The sequence below is a fragment of the Lissotriton vulgaris genome, chromosome 2_1 (assembly GCF_964263255.1).
Source record: "Lissotriton vulgaris chromosome 2_1, aLisVul1.2, whole genome shotgun sequence".
In the NCBI taxonomy this organism is placed as follows: Eukaryota; Metazoa; Chordata; class Amphibia; order Caudata; family Salamandridae; genus Lissotriton; species Lissotriton vulgaris.
In genome coordinates, this window is record NC_141687.1 from 538,935,983 (window position 1) to 538,959,740 (window position 23,758).

Sequence of the window (23,758 nt, forward strand, 5' to 3'; positions counted from 1 at the left end):
AGTAACGCAGTATTTTCCATCACTGCGATCCTTTCACATTAGTTCCTGGTTCGGTTGCGCCTCCCACCCGCTGTGACGTCAGCACGCGTCACTCACCTCCGATCAGCATGGTGCAGATTGAGAAGATCTTTTCAGTGTCAGTGTTGGCCGACACGTTACCGAAGCCCACACTGGTCAGACTACTGAGTGCAAAGTAGAGGGAAGTGATGTAGGAGCTGCGGATGGAGGGACCGCCCACCAGCTCGAATGTAGTGGTATTCCCTTCGCGGCTCTCATTAAGGTAGATCACAGCAGGGGAAGAGTTGTTGGTAGATGAGTGAGTCTTGGCAACCATGACGGTGCTATACTGCGTGCCCAGGCGCTTGGCCAGCTCATGCAGCCAACCTAAGAGAGGCAAGGGAGAAAAGACTCATGTCACATGTGATATAAGAGGAAATAAAGTAATCGCAATAGTTGCATATGTGTTTAGTTAGCAAATTAACATAATTTGAGAATTAGAGAAGTTACATATAATGATAAGTAATACAGTCCCAGAGTAGATCAATAGCTTAATTAGTTGCGTAACTGTTGTATCAGGCGTATTTTCATAGTTAGTAACCTGGTTACCATAATTCCAAGTCGTCTAGTTCCATATTTAGCATAGTTTCATATTCAGTACAGGTTTATGACTAGTACAGCTCCACAGTTACCATAGTTTTGAAATAAGTAAAGTTTCAAAGTTCCTAAAATTCCATAATTCCATAATACAAGTCCAAATTTACTGAAATCACATAAGTATTCTTAAATTCATAGTAAGCATAATTCTATACTTGATATAGTTTCCTGGTTAACTTACGTATAGTACAGTGTCATAGTTCGATAATTCATTAATTAATTAATTGAATAAAAAACGAATTTGTTTGTTACATTTTTATACTGCCCAGGTCACCAGGGGGCTCTTTTAGAGAGCTACCAGCAGACGGAAGTGTGGCAGGGAAAGAACCGTGCCATGCTCATTCAGGGGAGTAACTGGAGTCCTCAGAAGTCATTGACCAGAGGGCACTGATGCCTGCAAGCAGGCCAGATGTGTTTTTAAGGCGGGTTTGAAGTTCAGGTGGCCTTACATCAGGGAAAGTAAAGCTCTTTTCAAGAGGTCGGAGGTTTAAGAATGCTGATTTTAGGCACTGAGCTGACTTTTAAGATAGGGCACACAGATGAGAGAACCTGGCATCAGGACATAGATGCTTTGTGAACCAGGTATGGTCTTTGAAGTCTGCTCGTTGCTGGATTGTTAACCAATGCGCATATTTCCTCTATAAATTGATGTCGTTGGACTCTTTCAACCTGAAGATTGGTCAAATAATAGATTTTGCACTAGAAATCATGTGTGCGCGCTGTTAAAATATCAAGGCTGGAAGCTGTCCCTTCGTAGACTAAGACTTGTGTTTGCAGTGGAAGAAGAAGCAAGGGATTTATCTGGTAACTTGCAGAAAGTGGAAAACACACTTTACTGCGATGGCAAGGGTTAAGGGCAACATCAGTTGAGCCTGGGAGTAAAACCTTGGATGGACTGAGGCTGAGATAGGGTGATTGTAAACAACTTCTGATTTAAATGAGGCACTTTGTGAACTGCTGTTGACCTCCCTCATCCTAAATATTTATACTCCCTAATGTCATGCCACATGAACTCATTCAACCCGCACTGTAGGGAGCCTATGCCTATCCCACGGTGTAACTCTGTCCTTATGGCATCTATTAAATCTCTTTCAGTCTCTTTCAATGACCATGTATTCCCTTTCAGAGTACAAGACCGAAAAGGTGTTTTTTGCTAACTACTGATATGGCTCATTCAGAAACGTTCCCAGGGTTATCAAACCCCTTCTCAGCCTTATTTTCTGTAATAGAACAGCCCAGTTATCGGCTGCCTAGTTCGTTGCACAGTTGGATACAGAAAGACTCAAGGGGGATCCATCTTTGTTCAAGTTTCCTAATGGTATTGCTAAAACCTCATTTGCATATGCAAATTGGCAATAGCTACAGAATGGTTAAGGGAAGGACAGAGAGTGCAATTTAGATCCATAACGGAGAATCTCTCACAGAGAAGTTTGCTGATTCACGGACCAATAGCAAATACTTTTCTCCTGTTTACCATTATTGAAAAGTGTCCGTTCCAACCTGTGGAGGGTTGAATCAGGTCACGAGTACAGGAATGGCTTTGTTTCAAAAATGATTCTTCGTCCATTATTATACGTCCTTGAAAAAATACAGGGTCGTCATGTTGGCACTCGGTTTTTAGATTACTCACACCAGCCAATTACTTAGCCACTAAGGGGCAGATTTATGAGGCCCTTGCGCCACGTTTACGCCGCTGTTGCGTCACGCAAGGCGACGTAAACGTGGCGCATCCCTACGAACGATTTACAACGTGACGCATCTAGGTAGATGCGTCACGTTGTAAAGCCCTGCGCCGCTTGTGGGCGTTCCAGCGCAGGGTGGGCGTTCCGGGGCAGGTGCGCCTCGCAAAAGTGGCTGAGTGAAATCTATGAGATTTCACTCAGTCACTTTTAAGCCAATGCTGCGTCAAAAGCCTGCGCCTGCTTGAAGCAGGCGTAGGTCTTGACGCAGCATTGTTAAAATGGGGCACCCACGAGCCTTGCTGGAGCTGCGTCGCGCTTGCGACACAACTCCAGCAATGCGCCACATTTTCGGCACAGATGCGTCACGCATCTGTGCCGTTTTTGAATTTGAATTTGAATTTAAAATTATTTGTTCAGCGCACTTTTACCCAGCGGTTTCATGGCGCTATGTGTAATCCAGTGGACGGTAGCAGCTGGGAGAGGTTTAGTCAGTATAGGCTTGAGCAAATAGGAAGGTTTTAAGATCCTTCCGGAACTGAGGGTAGGAGGTAGATGTTCGGAGGGCAACAGGGAGGGAGTTCCAAAAAGCTGGAGCAAGGACAGCGAACTTCGCTCCACCCACCCTCTGTTTTTTAAATCGAGGAATGGCTAGGAGGGCCAAATGAGAGGAGCGGAGTTCTCTGCCTGGGATATAAGGCTTAATAGCAGAGCATATGAATGCGGGGCGGTACCCGACCTTGCCTGGAAGGTGAGGCAGCCAAGTTTAAAAAGGGCACGCTCTTTCACCGGCAGCCAGTGCAGTGCTTTAAGTAATGGAGTGGCCCGGTGAAATTTAGGTAGGCCATAAATCAGGCGAGCTGCTTGGTTCTGCACCAGCTGCAGGTGGTGGATCGCATAGGCGGGGGCCCCGTTGTAGATTATGTTGCCATAATCAATCCGCGACAGTACCATGGCCAGCATAATCATTTTTAGAGCAGAAGGGAGAAAAAAACGAGAGACTTTCCTGATTACTCTGAGGGAGAAAAAACAGGAGGAGACCACTGAACCAACTTGTGAATGGACAGAGAGTTGTGGGTTGAGGAGAATCCCAAGGGTTTTAACTTTGGGTACCGGGAGTGGGGGGACACCAAGGGACGGGGGCCAAAAGGATGGGGACCACGGACTGCAACCATCTCCGGTCAAGACCAACTCGGTCTTGTCCGGGTTGAGTTTAAGGTGGTTGCAGTTCATCCAGTCCTGGATGAGCTTCATGGTTGTCTGAACATTTTGGGCAGATGAAGGTGAGTGGGAGAGGTTGAAGATTAGCTGAAGGTCATCGGCGTAATTAAACACCGTGACCTCCAGCTGCTGTAACATAAAAATGAGGGGGTATATGTATAAATTAAACAAAAGAGGGGAGAGCGATGATCCTTGGGGGACCCCGCACTCTACCTTGCGGGAGGCCGCGGCGAAGCCAGCCAGATGGACCGCTTGAGCTCTCTCAGCTAGAAAGGACTCAGGCCATGAGAAGGCCAAGCCCTCTATGCCCGCCGCCCTGACACGGTTGAGAAGGATGGAATGGTCCACCGTGTCAAAAGCGGCGGACAAGTCCAGGAGTATCAGAGCTTGGGGAAGGTTGATGTCAATACCTTCTCGCAGTGTGTCCATTACTGAGATCACCACCTTCTCCGTAGAGTGCAGGGGGCGGAAGCCAGCTTGACAGGGAGAGAGGTAATGATTTGCCTCTACGTGAGTGCTAAGGGTGGACGTGATATGGGTTTCAAGGATTTTTGCTAGGTAGGGCAGAAGGGAAATGGGACGGTAGTTGGAGGGGGCAGATGGGTCGGCGTCAGGTTTTTTTATGATGGGGATGACAACCGCCGATTTATGAAAGCTGGGGACTGTGCCGTATTTGAGTGAATCATTAAGCAAGGTCAAAGGTGGGATAGGGCAAGCCAGATAGATTTCCCTAAGGATATGAGCTGGGGCAAAATCCAGGGGGGAGCCTGATTTTACCCGATGGAGCAGTGGAGGGAGTGAATCATTGGTTAACAGCGGAAAGGTGGTCAGTTTAATGGCTGTTGGGGGTGGGGAGGGATTGACAAATGTAGGGGAAGGCAGGGCAATGTTAAGTTTGATTTTAGCAACTTTATCAATGAAAAACTCGTTGAGCGAGTTGCAAAGGTTCTGGGAAGGGGGGATGGTGGCCGTGGTTCTGCTGGATGATGCCAGTTCATGGACAGTGGAAAAGATTTCCTTTGAGTGAGACTCTGCTGTCAATATCCTGTTCGTGTAGAACTCAGTTTTAGCCTCGAGGATGCCTTTTTTATAAGTTTGTAAAACAGACAAGTAGGTAGTCTTAAGCTCGGGGCTGTATGATCTTAACCAGGCTCGCTCGGCTCTCCTTGCGGCTAGTTTCTTTTCTTTTAAGTCTGGGGTGAACCAGCGATTGGCCGCATGAGCCCGCTTGACTGTAAGTCGCCTTAGGGGGGCGAATTAGTCACCTACCGGGGTCAGCCAGTTGTTAATGGCCGTCAGCTGGGAAGTAGCTGCAAGGCCTGAAAGGTCAGGACTGGTTTTGGCCAGGGTCGAGCAGAGAGAAGGCAAGTCGGTTTTGCCCCATTTTCTAACCCAGATGTTCTTGGGGAGCTGTGGTTTGGCCGTAGGAGCTAAGGCGAGGGAAAAGGTGATGATGGAATGGTCTGACCAGGAACAGGGAGATATAGTAGGGGATGTGGACGGGACGTTCAGAGCCCAAATTTGATCTAGCGTATGACCATGTGTATGAGTGGAACTGTGAACAAGTGAAGAAAAATTCAGGCTGGTCATGAGATTAGTAAACTCTTTGGATTGGGGAGTCTCGGCAGGGTCATTGGGCCAAAAGTTAAGGTCCCCTAAGACTAGTACTGAAGAATTATTAATCACCAAGGTGGCCAGGAGAGTCTGAATGCTAGGGAGAAAGGAAGGAGTTGGTTGGGGGGGGGGGCCGTAAATTAGAACAAAAGTGAACGGAGCCTGGTGAGAGGTTGAACGAGCTACAAGGCATTCTACGTCGGGAATAGGGGGGAAAGGAAGAATTTGAAAACTGAAGTCAGTACGAGCTATTAGGGCCACTCCTCCGCCCCGTTTGTCTTCTAGGCGATCCGCCCGAATGGCGGAATATGCAGTTGGTAAAGCGGCTAGCACGTTGGGCAGGGAGTCGGCCTTGAACCAGGTCTCTGTCAGAAATAAGAGATCTGGTTCATGAGAGTCGATGTAATCGAATAGTTCGTATTGGTGGTTGATCGCAGACCTAGTGTTTAGAAGTGCGGCCGAGGTGCTAAATACTGGAGCAAGGGGGATAGAAGGTAACGGAGGGGCAAAGGGGGGCATGATTGGTGACGTAGCGAGGAGAGATACAATCCTAGAGGGTAACGAAGGAGAGGGGGTGAGCAAACCAAGATGCATCAGAAGTGAAGTTGTTGAGGGATCAATAGTGCCTGGTGACCAATATGAGCAAAGCAGAGAGGGTGAATACATGGTACATCGGGCAGTGTCTCGTGCCCCTGGCCCCGGCCGGCCGCGGACGGGCGCAGACGGGCTTAACTCAGGCGCAACTCCGGCGCGCCTCTGTCGCGCCCGCTGCGCTGCCTCATACCGCCCGTTTAAATAGGGGCGGAGCGGCGGGGGAGTGGCAGGGCTGGGATAGAGAGTTGAGCCCAATCAAAGATGGCGCCCGCTGCCGCTGGGAGCCTGCGAAAACACGATCAGCCCCAGCCGGCAGGTAACCCCTAAGAGCAGAAATTACATCAGCACCTGCATAATTTTAAAAAGGTTAGTGACAGTGATTAAAAAACAATCAGCAATGAAATAGCGCCTTCGCTCGCAATCAGCGGGGCGAAATGCGTAGAATAATGACAGGCTCTCCTAAGCGCTAACCAGTCTGCCCACTGCCACCGGGCCACTGGCAAACACGAGGGAGAGGGGAAACGCGCTCCTAAATAGGGGCGGAGCGGCGGGGGAGTGGCAGGGCTGGGATAGAGAGTTGAGCCCAATCAAAGATGGCGCCCGCTGCCGCTGGGAGCCCGCGAAAACACGATCAGCCCCAGCCGGCAGGTAACCCCTAAGAGCAGAAATTACATCAACACCTGCATAATTTTAAAAAGGTTAGTGACAGTGGTGACATGTTTTTGCACCATGGTGCGCCGCATGATAAATGCGGCGCACCATGGCTGGCGGAGCTGTGGCGCACTGTGGCGCATGTTAACTGGCGCATCCCTGGGGATGCGCCAGTTAACATAAATCTGCCCCTTAGTGTTTAATTTAGACACTCCGCTATGCTCCAGCAGCTGTCCTTCTGATCTTCACTGAATCCTTGGAGTGGGGTCAATGTGTGAACAAGTAACTCGCAGTGTTATGGGGGCCCCTGATGAGAAAAAAATGTATGATTAAGTTCTGCAAGGATAAGGTGACGGGTTTATAAGAAATTTCTGGAGTAGCACTGCATCATGGGCACGTCATGCCCCTCTGATCCCACCCACTTTAACCTCTGATAACAGTTTAGTTCTTTATAAACTGCTACTAGGTGCATCACAAGAATTGATGGGTAACAGTGAATTACGCTGATGTTTTTAACTGAGAGGTTCTGAGTGACATCAAATAGATAACTAGAGCAGAGCTCGAATTGTCGGTGATGTCACTCAGAACCCTGAGGTGAAAACCATCCCCGTAATTTTCTTTTTACACATCTATACATTTATAGTAAAAAAAAACATCTGCCCCTGCTTTCAACTTCTACGCAGGGCCAAAGGAGTAAAGGGGGAACTATACATAACATGATCTCTCCTCCCTGTCCCAAATTTCGAAAAATGTCTGACTTCCTGCCACCCACGCCCACCACTCTCTCTTCCTACCCTTCCCCCTCCTCCCTGCTTTCCAGCTCCTCTCTTCCTGGCTCTCACTGATCCCAGCCATAGCAGCCGGCGATTCCTTTATGAGGTAGATACGAGATAGGTACCCACTGTTGCTGTGTCACAGCAGTGAATGATCAGATGAAGAATCTGACGTTGACTAAAAGGGCTCTTTAATGAGAGTCATAATTAAAGAAATCAAGACAGGTTTTCGTAGAGGGATTGTAGAATCCCATGCATTATACAGAAACAGCAACAGTACCACCAAGAAAGCACTTTAAGCCTCGCAATAGGATGCAATATCTAAATGATTATACAATATAATACCCAGAGCGATCCTTGCCTGGCAAATTCTTTTAAAAACATCTGCCCAGTTCGCCATGTGCTCTTTCCAAAAGCGTGCACTTTCAAGAAATCGAAAGTGACAAAGCCTAGAATTTTGTAAAACATTTCGTATTCGTCAATAAAATTTTAAAAAGTGACAGGTGCCCTTCCAGAGTGGCTGCAGATCGCTTGACACAGAGACAGGTCTGGGTGGGAGGCCAGCAGATGCAGAGCCAGGCAAGGCACAGGGAGGAGCATCAATGAAATTCATTAAAATATTGTTTCTTCCTCCTTAATCCTGCTGCGTTTCATTTCCTGACGTGCCCCGAGAAGTCCCGCTCTCTTCCTTTCTCGTGCATCCCCCACCTCCTGGCACACGGGTTTACCGAGATCCGGACATGAAAGCTGGAAGTAATCAGAGATTAAAACCAACAGGGTTTCTGATCTCTCCCACATTTACATGTTGACCTTCAGCGCAAGTTTTTTTTTATCAAAAAGAGAAATGCAAAAGAACCTCGGGTTGGTGGCGCTGATAAATATCGCTGCTGTGACCCAGGCCAGACCGAGAACACAAACCAGCCCTGGAAATTCAGTAGAACCGGCCTCGCGAGGGGAGGGGCCCGGGGAGAGAGATGGAGGGGGATTGCGGGGTGCTAGCGTGAAGAACAGCTGTTGCTGAGGAGGGGTGCTAGGGCGAAGCACTGCTGAAGCTGAGGAGGGGTGCTAGCATGAAGCACTGCTGTTGCTGAGGAGGGGTGCTAGCATGAAGCAGAGGAGGGGTGCTCGCATGATGCACTGCTGTTGCTGAGGAGTGGTGCTAGCATGAAGCAGAGGAGGGGTGCTAGCATGAAGCACAGCTGTTGCTGAGGAGGTCTGCTAGCGTGAAGCACAGCTGTTGCTGAGGAGGGGTGCTAGCATGAAGCACTGCTGTTGCTGAGGAGGGGTGCTAGGGTGAAGCACAGCGGAAGCTGAGGAGGGGTGCTAGCATGAAGCACTGCTGTTGCTGAGGAGGGGTGCTAGGGTGAAGAACTGCTGTTGCTGAGGAGGGGTGCTAGGGTGAAGCACTGCTGTTGCTGAGGAGGGGTGCTAGCGTGAAGCACTGCTGTTGCTGAGGAGGGCTGCTAGCGTGAGTCACTGCTGTTGCTGAGGAGGGGTGCTAGTGTGACGCACTGCTGATGCTGAGGCGGGGTGCTAGTGTGAAGTACTGCTGTTGCTGAGGAGGGGTTCTAGCGTGAAGCACAGCTGTTGTTGTGGAAGGGTGCTAGGGTGAAGCACAGCGGAAGGTGAGGAGGGGTGCTAGCGTGAAGCACAGCGGAAGCTGAGGAGGGGTGATAGCGTGAAGCACAACTGTTGTTGTGGAGGGGTGCTAGCGTGAAGCACTGTGAAGCACTGCTGTTGCTGACAAGGGGTGGTAGCTTGAGTCCCTGTTGTTGCTGAGGAGGGGTGCTAGCACGACTCACTGCTGATGCTGAGGAGGGGTGCTAGTGTGAAGCACTGCTGTTGCTGAGGAGGGGTGCTAGCGTGAAGCACAGTTGTTGTTGTGGAAGGGTGCTAGGGTGAAGCACAGCGGAAGGTGAGGAGGGGTGCTAGCGTGAAGCACAGCTGTTATTGTGGAGGGGTGCTAGCTTGAAGCACTGCTGTTGCTGAGGAGGGGTGCTAGCGTGAAGAACAGCTGTTTCTGATGAGGTGTGCTAGCCAGAAGCACTGCTGTTGCTGAGGAGGGGTGCTAGTGTGAAGACCTACTGTTGTGGAGGAGGGGTGCAAGCGTGAAGGACTGTGAAGCACTGCTGTTGCTTTTGTTACCTGAGGCCGATATTGCAGCACTGCTGCAAAACCAGCACCCGGTAATGAAAGCGGGACACACAGCTCCAAAACTGGCCCCCACCCTTCCGGCCCACCGGGAAAAACCCCAATGCCCGATACGGCCAGTCCGGCCCTGCTGTGGCCTGCGTAATTCATGCCATAGCTACCAGCACAGGAAACTGTGGTTCCTTCCTCAAGACTAGTGAGCCTTTATTTCAGGCAATGGGAACAAGCCTCATAGCAGAATTGGTGGGGTATGAAACTGTAAATATGTACAGCAGATGTTCCAACTCACATCCAACCCTGTGTATTACATAAAATCGGATATCACACTGTGTGCACACATTGATCCGGAAATCCCTGCAGTGAGCATGGCCGGACTGACCAGCCGGGCAAGCGGGCAATCCCCCGGGAGGCTGGAGCTCCCAGGAGTTCCTTTTTGACACTTGGAGGCCGGTGTCGGCCTCCAGGAGTGGCGGTGCACCTTACACAATTCCAGCAGCAACTTTAGAAAGTTGCTCTGGTTCTAGCACACATTAGCACGTCTACACATGGGGGCTGAAGTTAGAAATGTTGCCAGGACTGTATTAAGTTCCCAGTCCAGCCCTGGCAGTGAGTGGGCTCCCAGCTCACTGTGTGGGGACTCTGTATAGCCAACCTCCATCAGGGATTTACAGCCTCCCCAGGACATGGCTGCAGCCTCAAAAGCCTGTCATTTTTTAAGAGGCTGGGACGTATCTATTGGACAGTGCTGGGCTCTAAGCCTCACCTCCTCTTCTGGAACAAAATCACCATCGACCAGATCTCCTCATCACTTCTTCAAAACCCACCTGTCCACTCCTCAAACCCCGACCAAGCAGCCACTAACCTCACCCAATGGATATCCAACAGCGCCGACACTCTAGCCCCGTTGAAAAAACGTCAAAGCAAACCAGGCAGCAAAAACGCCTCATGGTTCAACGATGATCTTAAGAAATCGAAGAAACTTTGTCGCTCCCTCGAGAAGTCCTGGAAAAAAGACCCAAACACCAGCACCAGGGACGCCTTCAAAAACGCCACCCACATACATCACCAACTAATCCGGTCTGCCAAGAAAGCCGCATTCAAAGACCGACAAGACAACAACGCCCACAACAGCAAGGAACTATTCAACATCGTCAAAGAATTCACCAACCCATCAGCCAACTCCAACGACATCACCCCTTCCCAAGCCCTATGCGACTCCCTAGCTTCCTTCTTCCACAACAAAATCGCAGACATCCACAACAGCTTCGACAATCGACCCGGAGACCAACCCACCCAACCTTCTGCAGGACCTTCACCCCCCCTGAACACCCTTAACGACTGGAACCCAATCTCCACTGAGGACACCATCCGCCTGATGAACTCCATCCACTCAGGATCCCCAACTGACCCATGCCCTCACCACATCTTCAACAAAGCAGACTCCATCATAGCACCACACCTCCGAGATGTCATCAACTGCTCCCTCAACTCCGCCACCTTCCCGGAAAGCTGGAAACACGCAGAACTCAGCGCCCTTCTGAAAAACACCCACAGCTGACCCCTCCGAACTCAAAAACTACCGCCCCATCTCGCTTCTTCCATTCCCGGCCAAAGTCATCGAGAAAGCTGTCAACAACCAACTCGCCGCCTTCCTCGAAACCAACAAATCCCTTGACTCCTCACAGTCCGGCTTCCGAGCCAAACACAGCACTGAGACCGCACTCATCGCTGCAACTGACGACATTCGAACTCTACTGGACAACGGAGACACAGTCGCCCTCATCCTCCTCGACCTCTCCGCTGCCTTCGACACAGTCTGTCATAGCACTCTTCTACAGCGCCTCAGAAACGTCGGAATCCAAGGAAAAGCACTGGAATGGATCACTTTGTTCCTCACCGGAAGAACACAGAGAGTCCACATCCCACCATTCAAGTCAGAGGCCTCTGCAGTCATCTGCGGCGTGCCACAAGGATCCTCTCTCAGCCCCACCCTCTTCAACGTATACATGAGCTCCCTTGCGACCATCGCTCGCCAACACAACCTCAACATCATCTCCTACGCTGACGACACTCAACTGATCCTCTCACTCACCAAAGACCCTAACACCGCCAAAACCAACTTACACGAAAGAATGAAAGAAGTAGCCGAGTGGATGAAGCACAGCCGTCTGAAACTGAACTCCGACAAAACAGAAGTCCTCATCTTAGGCACCTCCCCCTCCGCCTGGGACGACTCTTGGTGGCCAGAGGCCCTTGGAAAGGCACCCATCCCGACAGACCACGCACGGAACCTGGGCGTCATCCTGGACTCCTCACTCTCGATGACCAGACAAGTCAACGCCGTTTCATCATCTTGTTTCAACATTCTTCGCATGCTCAAAAAAACATTTCGCTGGATCCCCACCGAAACTCGTAAAACGGTCACCCACGCACTGGTCACTAGCCGCCTGGACTACGGAAACACCCTCTACGCCGGTACCACCGCAAAACTCCAGAAAAAACCCCAACGCATCCAGAATGCTTCTGCCAGGCTCATACTAGACATCCCGCGTAAAGAACACATCTCTGGTTACCTGAAAAACCTACACTGGCTCCCCGTAAATAAGAGGATTACTTTCCGCCTCCTAACCCATGCACACAAAGCACTTTACGAACTTGGACCTGAATGCCTCAACACACGACTGTCCTTCTACACCCCCTCCCGTCAGCTACGATCCTCCAACCAAGCTCTTGCCACTGTACCTCACATCAACAAAACCACCATGGGAGGCAGATCCTTCTCCTGCCTGGCAGCTAAAACTTGGAACTCTCTTCCTACTCACCTCCGCCTTACTCAGAACCACCTAGCATTCAGAAAGCAACTTAAAACTTGGATATTCGACAAGTAACTCCTCACCCCTCCTCAAGCGCCTTGAGACCCTATGGGTATGTAGCGCGCTATATAAATCTTTTTGACTTTGACTTTGACTTTGACTTTCTTGGCCCCTAACACTCTTTCTATGGATAGCAATGTAGGGAGAGGCTGAACGCCCTCCCACCCACACCAGACCCCACCCATTTAGAGCCACACCTCTCCTCAATCAGTAAACACATTTGAAAATCGGCAGGTCTGACAGAGGAGACACAATAGTGCTGAGTAATTAATGGAAATGAGGAGACCATGTAACCTGAGTATACCAGAATGGAGGGAGGCAATGGAGCAACCTAGATGGGGCTGGCAGGCCTCATTTTCCATTAGAATCTATGAGCCAGAATCCCATAGCTTGTGTGCAGATCTATACATTACTGCCCCAACACACATGTTACAATTCATATAGGGACTTGCCACATTTTAGGTTTTATTCAGAAAGGTTAATTTACATGTGTTGATTTACTCATGTTTAAATGTAATCCTGCACCTCGATGTAAGTCTAGATTTTTTTCGCAATTCACCATTTCTGAGTGTAGATTTACTCCTACGTGCGACCTACCACCCACTGAAATCAGGAGGTGGAGACATCTAGCACAGAATTTACTACTAGTAACGTTTTTTACATGTAGGCTGATACCGTCACCAATGGGGTGGAGATCTTCCTGTTGTAAAATACAGGAAAAATAATTCTTATTAACCTAGAACTAATAAAATAAAATGTTATTAAATGTTAACTCATCAAATCAAATGTTTATTAAATAGTTAAATAATCAAAAAATATTAATTTAATTTATGAATATTATTGTTAGTCTAAATTCAAAAATGGTCTAATTAGTTTCTTAATATTTAATTATTATTTAGTAACTTTATTTAAAATATGTGTTTTAGATTAATTTAAAATAATTAAGCATTTGTATTGAATTAGTTTTGCAAAAATAAGGTAATCATTATTTTTAATAGCATAAAGTAGTACATTGTTGACCTAATCTAACGTTTTAACATTAAAAGCAATGAAATATACTTTTAATTCAAAAGTCAAAAAAATACACTAATTAAAAAAATGTATTTAATTTTATTTCCGATGGAGTGTTATGTTTAGTTCCTGCCACCATTATTTTCTATGAGCGTAAGTTGCAGTACCTGTGAGTGGCTATGTGTGCTGCTACACTTACTCCAAGGCTGGGCTGAAGTACATTTACTACTGTTTAGGGACTTTTTCGACTGTAGTAACTTTAGAAGTGTAGTTTGTGAATAGAAATGCTCTTACACTTTTGAGGGTGGGTGTGTGCATCAGCATGTCCCTAACAAAAACTCCAACTTCCCCCTTCCTAAATCACTCCTTACACCTCCCTAAACCCATCTTCTTAAATAACATTTCTCATTTTCTAGCTCCTGCCCAGGGCCCTCCAACATTTACATTTAAATCGTAGGGTTATGTTTGCAAAGATCTCCACCACTTTGGCAGAGATCTCTGCTGAGAAAAGATAGGAGAGACAGAGTCCTCAGCCTCCGCATGTAGGTTTGTGACTAAGATTTCGTAGTACTTGAACAGTACTACTGTAGTACTATTTTAAATACTACAAAATGCAGCTTGTAAATAGCCCCTTGTAGGGGCCAGGACAGAAACCAAGAACGGATGTCCTTAAACTAAGTGGATGCCCATCTCTTCTACATACATTTGTGGCTCACTGGTTAGAGGAGGCAGACCTGGAAGCAGAGGTCAGCCCGGGACCAGGGTTCAATTCCCAGCTCGGCGGGGTCTTGAGTCCTAAATTGTCCATGGACTCGACAATTCTCACTCCAGTGCCTACTCGATTCATGGGTTCACACTCTGCGACTCTGGGCAATAGCTTGCTTAATCTCCACAATGGCCCCTCGCGGCGGGATGCCTGGTTTTCACCTTGCGGATACCCTGCCGGGGTTATCTCACAGGGGAATACCAGGACGGGTTCCCTAAGCAAGCGCTTAGAGACAGGTTGGTGATTTGCGCTATATAAATACCTGTACATTTACACAAGTACAGAAGCCTGCTGGAGATAAAGGCCTCCACTTCTGAGGAAGAAGACATATAAACATCTGGACATACTTCATAACGGACAGTCTACAACGCATGCATTTGTTTTTTAAGCCTTCTAAGGGAGTTGAAAAGTGATGTGGTGGAATTTCACTGGTGAATACGGCTCAGCAACTGGCACGGGTACCATATAAGGTTAGCATTGAATCACCTGCCACTTGAGTATCCATGCTTGAGGTGACCTGAAGTGGCGTAGGTGAAAGCATCCACTGAAGGCGAGTGATGGCATCCCATACCTCTGTGAATCAGGGATATATTGTTGCTCAAATTGATGAACTCTGCAATCACCCCCAGTTTAGTCATAATTGTACTACTGTAGTACTGAGACCACTTGTATCTGCTTATACCTAAGTGCCATTGAGATTCCCACACTTGAATTTTGCACATATTTTCACTTTTGTAGGAACGTTTTACAATACATCAAGTGAACCCTTGCAAGTTGGTGACACATGGATAAAGTATGAGGAGATTGTGAAACAAGGTGTGAGGAGATTTGGTGTGTGGCCACTGTACACAGATTAAGATCCATGGAGACGGTGTAAGAACATGGACATTTTGGACCACCTCAAGAGACATTCTACAGTGCATGGGACAAGCAGTATGAGAAGAGCAAGAGGCACATGGAATGAGAATATGAAGGGTGCAGGCACAACCACTTTGAAAGGAACCAGGGGCAATCAACATACAATGTGGGGAGTTTAGGGGCACAGAGACAGACAACGTGGAGGGCATAGTTGATTAAGCATTTACCAATGTAAGGCTCACTGAGCACATTAATAGACAGGTTGAGAAGCAGAGAAGCATATCGAGGGAGAACATGAGGGCCCTGAATCACAATGACAGACCACGTAGAAAGATCGAGGCAAATGAAGAAGCAGTGTGAGAAGCTTGGTGTACATGGGCACACTTGCAAAGCTGGCTGGCGTGCTACTACGCATAGTTGTTTTTTATTGTTTAAGTATGCCCGCTTCACTAAACGTACCCCCAAGGGAACATCGAAGTCCCCTAAGGGACATATCAGGTCTTCCCAAGTTCCTCTGGGGGAATTCCGGGATAATGGAAGTCACCCGGGGCACTTTCAAAATCACAGGGTGGGGAAATGGACAAGTTAGCAGGGTGTTGGTATTTTGTTCTAAGAGTGCGGCTTTCAGAGACGAACTCCGGAATCTTTGCACTTTAATTGAAGTGTGAAAGTGAAATTCCCCAAATGTATCCACCTATACAGACAGTATTATACATTTGCACAGCACAGCTGACACTGCTATGGAACAAGTATACCTCTGGTGCTTCAATCCATCATCTTGAGCAGGCACCAAGATCTGGGTGACCAGATATGATTCACTTCACTCTGTGCTACTAAAGGCAATGCCCACTGTTACCTGCAGGGCATAATGTAACAGGCCTGCTTGCTTCATGAGATCTAAACACTTTGGGCCTGGTGACGAGTGATTGTGTATTTGGAGTGATAACAGGGCACTGTAAATACCAATATTGGAGGTGTACTGCTGTATAACCTCCCTATTCTGAGTTCCACCCTTCAAAAGTGAGTAAAACACAATGAAGCCACGTTTTGTTACTCTTCTGACCATCAAAATTAAGAATGTTGTGCAATGTTCACAAATATCACCAGATTTTACCACACAAATTAAATTAGGAAAACGGGTTGCACCATATAAAAAGTATTGTGTTGAGAGAATCTAAAATGTTCAGCCATATATGTAAATAGTTTTAAAACATCTCAGTTTAAATTTCTCAGTGATGGGTCAGTGGTATTTGAATTAGTTGTGCCAATGGTTTTTTTTTATCGTAACACCACCGTCAAAAATAAAAAGACAAAAATAAAAAATACATTATATGGTGCAGTCTGGTGCTGCCTTTATGGCCAATATAGTCAGAAGCCAACATCGGTGTTAAACCCACACAAATTCAAAAACCGCCAACACAAATCTGCTTATGCAATAATGGCATAAGTGCTGACAAACTCATATACCGTCAACACAACATTATTTATGCATGCAATATGATCTGTACTTAACTTTTCCCCCTGTCTTCCTGAGGAGGGCTGAATATAAAATACGCGCTTCGTTGATTGAAATGAGCTCCCTGGGGCCAGCCCTGGCGGCGCCAGAATTGCTGTCATTGTTCTAAGGTGTCAGGAGTTGATTTCTTCCCTCGTCACACTTTGTGCTCGATTCCAAGGATGCCGGCAGCGAACAAGCCCGAGAATCAAACGGCGCGATGTCTTGTGGGAGACATAGCTCTGTCACAAGATCTTAACATGGACATTCTTTCGTCTATACGTCCCTTAAAAATGTCTTTCTTTATTAGAAAAACTGTACCTGCCAACCCTCTTGATCAAGAACAAACTCCATTAAATCAGACAGGCCTGAGTCTGAAAGCAAACTCCGTCCATCCTTTGAACCTTCGTTTTCTATTCCCTTTCATTCTTTCTCCCACCTTAACGGTCTTTTTCACTCATTGCTGTTATGTGTTTCTCTCTCTCTCTCTCCCCCGTTCGTCTCTCCGTTTTTTCCTCCGTCTCCTTCTTTTTATTTCTTCCCTTATGTCACCTCTCTGCTTTCCTCTCCTGTTTTCTCTTGCTCTTTCTCGTAATTTCGCTCATCTCTCCCTTGTTTTTTCTTTGCTGACATTTTCAGTCTCTCTGCTTCTCCCTTGTTCTACTCCGCTTCTCTTCTTTGTTAAACACTCTGTCATTCTCTCATGCTCCTGTACGCAAATCCTCTCTGCTTCATTTTCTACTTACCATTAGCTCTTAATTTTTGCATTTCTTAATTTTTACCCCCTGTCGACCTACAATCTCGGCTGTTATTTGTGTCTTCTTTCTTAATTTTTCACTTTCAGCAGCTCTTTTACTCTTGTCTGTCTTTGTCTTTCTATCTTCTATTCTGGGTTTCTTACTATATGTCTACTCATTTGATTTTGGTGACACACAAACTTCAACGGTTTTGAATTAGCCAGTGGTGAATGGCGCTGATGTTAGCTTTATGTTGCCTCATTGCAAACATTTTTCATTGTTGCCAGAGGTATTTCAATAAATAAAAAAATGTCTGCACCACAAACGAAAATACTGTGGAAAATAACGAAATTGATGTACATAAGCGGCGTTCATTTGCCTTTTCCCATTCCCTTCCCTGTACGTTAACCGCACCACTCCGCCAGTAAAAGCCCGTGCCCACATGTACCTGATAGCCATTTTTAGGCACCATGGCCTTTTGCCCGCTCATTGGAATCCCCGGCTTCCCTCCTGCGCGTATTTGAACCCCCCCCCTCTCTCACATGCATAGACCATGAAACTCTCTCCCTCTGCGCGACCCTGCTACGAAAAGCAACCCTCCTGCTTGACCCACTTAAAGCCCCCCATTTCCTCTTGAAGAAGCATCCTTCGCCTCAGCTGACATAACCCCCCAGCTGTATCTGACTGCCCCCGTTCTCTCATGTACGGGTCATAAGACCTCTCTCTCTGTGCGACTCTGTCCCTGTGCGCACCCTGGCTCCCCCCCCCTCCTCCCTCACATGGACAAGTCATAAACCTCCTTCTTCTGCAAGACCCTGTCCTTGGGAGTCACGGCCGCGCCTGACCAACACCTCCTTTCCTTTCATGAATAACCCCTCTGTTAGTAAACCCTCCCTCCGCGATGGACTATCCACACATGTCCGAGGCCATCACCTAAGCCGGGAAACACTGTTTACTGCCCCTTATTGTATGAAATCGCTCCTCCTCAAAGGACCCACTATTGATCCTGGCCTCCCCACCCCCTGGGCTACGATCAGGCGCACATATCCCAAGAATCGGCGGAACACTCAGCTGCTTGATTGCCCCCTCCTCTTATCAGCAGGTCAAGGGCTTCTATTGTGGATACATGTGGGGTGGGATTGACACGAGGATTAGGGGGATGTCGTTTTCTTGTTTCACAATGTCGTTGTTGTAATAAGGAATGGTTTGTAAGGTATAAAAGGCGATGCCTCTGAGAACTTGTCAGAGCACCTCCTGAAAGACACTGTGTTTCGTGTCCGAAATGACAGGCTCTCCTCATGAGTAATAAATCCTGTTCTTGTGATTCCTGCTTCCAGCGCCCGTCTCTTTATTTGGTAACTACTCAGAATGGGAACTTGCGCCAGCAGCCCGGGCATCGATGGTAATATGGGCTCACTTTCCACAATTGGCGTCCCAACGCGGGGTCCATCAGTGACATAAGGTCCAGTAAGAGAGATCCAGACGAAGAGGTGAACATCTAAAATGATCGGAGTATACCTGCCTTGAGAGGGCCCTCGTCCGGCTGCCGATTGAATGAACTTCACCGATTCTGAACGGACCTCTCTCGAGTGACCTACTGTCCTGACTGGAATCCCACAGGAATGCTGCATAGAGTAAGAGAACGATCGGGCGCTGGAGGAGGAAGACGAAGAACTGTCCGTATGGTCCGGTCCGGGTAAGATTAAGTAGGGTGTTTTCACGCCTGATTGGTAGGGTGGTTTTTTCCATCTGATTGATTGATTGATTGTATTGGAATCGGTATTTGAATACTGATATTGTTGTTATTGGTTCATTTAGCTTTGGATGCTACTTGAAATATTGGTTCTCTTCTTGAGAACGAGACATTCTCTGTTTGCAAACAGCGGCGAATAGGAACGTTCGTCTCTCTTTGCAGAGAGAGAAGGGTAGGTAATGCAGACTTTTGTCCCCGTTGTAATCCGTCATGCCTACCTTTCTCCCCACTGATTGTTTGATATCGATTAATAATCGATTGTTGCTCTTTGAGATCTTCCCTGTCCACAAACAGAGACGAATAGAAATATTCTGTCTCCCTTTGCAGATAGCGAAGGGCAGGTAATGCAGACGTTTGTCCCCGTTGTAATCCGTCATGCCTGTTTTTCTCCCCACTGATTGATTGATTGACTGGACATTGTTGTCCAAGGAATTGTTCGTTTGAGGTATTTTCTGTTTGCAAATAACGTGGAATAGCAATATTCTGTCTAGTCTTTGCAAGTAGTAAAGGGTAGGTTATGCCCCTTTATGATTCGTCAGGCCTACCCACTCCCCACTGATTGACTATTTATTGGGGGTAGCTCACCTGGTCCGCCCAGGAGGCTGCCCTACTGGAGGGACATATGCTCCCCACTCATTGACCATTTATTGGAGGTAGGCCATCTGGTCCGTCCAGGAGGCTACCCTAGTGATTGGAGGTACATCATTCGGTCCGTCCAGGATGATACCATAATGAAGGGACATGTGTTCCCCACTGATCGATAATCTAGTTCCACCCGGACCATTTATTGGAGGTAACTCACCTGGTCCGTCCAGGAGTACCCCTAATGAAAAGGACATATAAAATATGAAGTGATCACCGTACCCTGTTAACAGAAACTTTAGCTCAAAACACGCTAAGGAAAAGAAGGAAAAATAAAAAGAAATCGGGCTAAGTCAGTAACCCCCTGATGAGCTTTCGACTTCACTAAAAATAAGAAACATTAGAAACAGTTCGCAATAAGAAATATAAAATGGCGAAAAGTTTGACAGCAAGACAGCCACGAGGTAGCTAGGCTCCACTGCCTATTCCTGCTCCCAACATGTCTGCCTCATTGTCTGCCACGTTCAAATAACGGTAACATGAAATAGATACAAATCAATAAAACACCTACCCCCATTCCGGAAGCTCCCGAAGTGCAACAGGTCCGCGGTTACGCCCATCCGGAAGGCGAGGCCTCAGTGCGTGCAGAGCAGGGCCTGGCTGGCCGCCATCGGAAAGGGAGGCTGTAGGGCGGACGGCCCGAAAAATCGTAAAGGTCTCTCCTTCTCTCCTCTTCTGCTGCCCTGCAGGCCACGGGGGGGGATGTCTTGCCTCAGCCACCGACCCCCCCCCCCTCTCTTGCCTGATCCGGCCATCCTCGAAGACCGGAGCCAAGGCGAGGTCGGCAGCGTTTTTTCAATTATGTCTTTGACAACTCTGGAGAGTTGCAGGTAGTCCCACCACAGCGGCAACCCTTGAGAGTTCCGGGTAGTCCCGCCACAGCGGCAACCCTTGAGAGTTCCAGGTTGTCCCGCCACAGCGGCAACCCCTGACAGTTGTAGGTAGTCCCGCCACGGAAAGGGGGGGGATGTCTTGCCTCTGCCTCCGACCCCCCCCCCATCTTCATTACCTGGCACGGCCAATACCGAAGCGCTGGAGCCGAAGAACGGCGCGGGGTAGCTGGAAGGGGGAGGCGGCGCGAACGAGCCTCCCCCACCTCCCTCCAGGTGGAGGCTTCCAGCGACACCCCAACGCTCCTGCTTGAAGAGGGTCCATATCAAAAAGCGGTTTCTTGCCCGGGACAGGCACACGCCCTGTGCTCCTCAACCTTGAAGATTCTAAAAGAGCCAGGGGGGCCGACCTCTCCACGAGGCGCCCCCCCGGCCTCCGTCCTCCAATGGAGCCACGAGACGTCGGCGCACTCATGCCGGCGCCAGCCTCAGTTTGGAAATGGCTAAAATGCAGCAAAGATTCAGACTTGTTCAGTTCCGGTGGAACACCAGAATGACCCGGTAGGAAAGATTGTTGCCGCCCTCCCCACTCTTTGACTGATGGTCCATATTGCTAGACTGTAACCCCATTGCGAAAAACTTTTTTAACTACCAAAAGAGGTTCTGGTCCAACCACGAGTCAGTGGAGGCAATCTGACTATACTGGGACTTGCCTGACCTCGCCCAAAATGGCGCCGATACAAAAATGAGACTTTTAAAAATCCTGTTGCACCCTGATTGCTCAGCTTTGATGCCCCAAGATATGTATGCAGTTTTTGGACAGTGAAAGTAGATAAGATGGATATTGAGTATGTGCTTGGAAAAGAAAGCGATATAAGATGGATATTGATTATGTGCTGGGACGGTGAACTGATTTAGAGTGGGTACTAATTATGTGTTGGAAGCAATGAATTGGTATGAAATAGGCACTGATTGAGCATTTGGACAATGAATTGATATACGTTAGGTCTTGAGTAAATAGTAGGATAATGAGATGATATTATTGAAAGCTTGACACGCATTATACTTGCCCCTTAAGAAAGTTCGATATGATTTTCATTGCACTGCTGCACTTTATGAAACGAATGGCCACCGACTTCGTTCCTCTTATGCACAGTTCCAGTCTGCTCCGTAGCCGGCCCACTGGGTTGTAGGCCTGTATTTGTGCGCCAACCTTTTCATTAAAGTTTTTGAACACGCAAATATTATCGTAGCGTTTGTATTTATGAATGTTATTGAAATGTATGGCTACTGTCACCGACATAAGTAAAATACATGCAGTATGATTAAGGTTGAAGGTTAAAAAGGCCCGATACTTAGCAGCTACATTATGTGTCACAGACAGCCGGAAAAGTGTTTTAGACGCCCTTAAAACGATTCCAAAGTAATGCCACTTGACCACCACCCTTGCACATGACCTAAAAGGCCACGATCAAGTGATTCATGTAGATACGCAGACCATCGATGATTATCTATCTAACACTACTGGTCCCCCTGGGCTTAAATGCCGAGATGGTAGAGAATGCACCCCGTGGAGATAGGTCGAGTATGTGGTAGGTAAAAACATTTTCGGATCTATGCTCGTTGGTGTGTTTTGAATGCTGCCCCCACCCCCTTCTTCTCCTCTTTTCTGCAGGTCGCGTCGGAACGTCGACTGAAGTATGGAAGAGCGATGATCGAACGACCGACGATGAGGGAAGGAGGGGATTTGAGCATAGTACTTATGCTAGACTTAGATATGACTGTTCCTCCTTAGAACGTAGCGACTGGGAGGATGGACTGACATAGAAACTTGACGGGTACTGTATGACGGAAATTGACTCGAAATTAGCACGTTAGATAATGCAACTATGACGCTTAACTAGATAGGGAAAGGACAAGGAAAAGTCCCGGGGTAAGGGTTACCCAGGCACCACCCGTCTGGGAAGGTAGAAATGTTGTTGATGTTCAAAAATGTACCACCTCCTTCTCGCACTTTTATAGATATAGCTAAGCTGTCCGACTGTTCTCCCGATTAATGCCCTCCGTTGCCTCAGCCTGGAGAACCTTTCCGCCAAAGGGAGAAAAGGAAAAATTACTCAAAGATCCCACCGTGAGTAGTAGCCCAACCAGGTTAATTCCTGACCAACTGACCGAGGTGTAAGTATTAGCAACCGAGAACATTCGCAAAGATAGCAAACGAGAGGAAAAGGAGGAAAGGTAAAAAGAGCTCAGCACGTAGATAAATAGGATACTAAAGATGCGCAGCATGCAGAAAGATCTTTTTGGCCAATAACTGTTTTATGTTTTGTCATGAACCTTTTTGTATGAAATAAATGTACTGTCTTTCTTTGAATGAGTTTGTGTGTATTTAATGTATGGGTTTATGTCTCCCCTCTGTTCGCGTCTCTGTGTTACCTGACCCCTGCTGTTCTGTGTTGTGAGCGCACTAAATGACCCATTACTGTACACGTCTCTCTCTCTCTCTCTCTCTCTTTCTCCCCCTCTATCTATCTATCTCTCTCTCTCTCTCTCTCTCTCTCTCTCTCTCTCTACATGTCATACGTGTACTGAATGGCTCGTTTAGGTTGCGGATGACTCTCACTCTCTACGAGAGTCCCCCTGTTCCATCTTCCTTTTTGTGATAAAATTGTGCCTCGCTGGCACCGGTCTGATTGGATACTTATTGAACGCGAAGGTGTTCAGCAACATTGACAGAAATTAAAATGATTGTATCTCGCCATATTACTACCTCTCCTTTCTGCAAAACGAATAAAACTCGAATTGGCTAAGAAAGAAAGGACAGGTAAGACGACTAAGGTCCCCCAATCTGACCTTTTATAGGGGAACTATATGTTAATGGCACCTTATTTTTTTTAGTTCATCAGAGACAAGCGCCAACGTCTAGATTGACCCCCAATGCCCAGATTGCCCCACCCCCTTTGCACCTAAGCGCGAATGCCCGAGGCGTCCCCGCCCCACTTGATTGATCCCAGCTGCTGTCCCCGATATATATAATGGCCATGAGTACCTGTCGCCCCTCGAGAGAAACTTGTTTAATCCTGCCTCTCGATGATTGCACCCCCGCTCTGTTTAAAAGAGTTAGCCAGCTCTAACGGGAAATGTAAGACTGTTAAAGCTCGGGTTAGAAGGACGAGTCTCCCCTGAATGTTGCCAATTCCGGAGTTTTTTGATGAAATACGCAAGTGATAGGAGTCTGACCTCTGTCCATATGTGTCATGAATGAACTCCGATTAGACTTGGTACAAACACAGTAGAAATACCCACATACTTACTTCACGGTAATAGACTTCTGATTATGACCAATGAGCATAACACCCAGGTGCTAGGATTACGGGTGGAATTCGAATGTAAAAATCTCTTCTCCTGTCAGTTCTCTAAAACTTGTTTTTACCCCTTCAAAGATATACGACCATC

The 23,758-nt window shown here is 47.6% G+C and overlaps 1 protein-coding gene across 1 annotated transcript in view; it reads right to left on the reverse strand.

The window, feature by feature from the left end:
• LOC147730710 (voltage-gated delayed rectifier potassium channel KCNH8-like) overlaps positions 1 to 23,758 on the reverse strand; it is a 1,657,143-nt gene that overhangs the window by 475,645 nt on the left and 1,157,740 nt on the right. Inside the window, exon 8 of the mRNA XM_086955502.1 lies at positions 97 to 384. Within this exon, the coding sequence (XP_086811628.1) occupies positions 97 to 384 (288 nt within the window). The remainder of the gene's footprint in view (positions 1 to 96; positions 385 to 23,758) is intronic.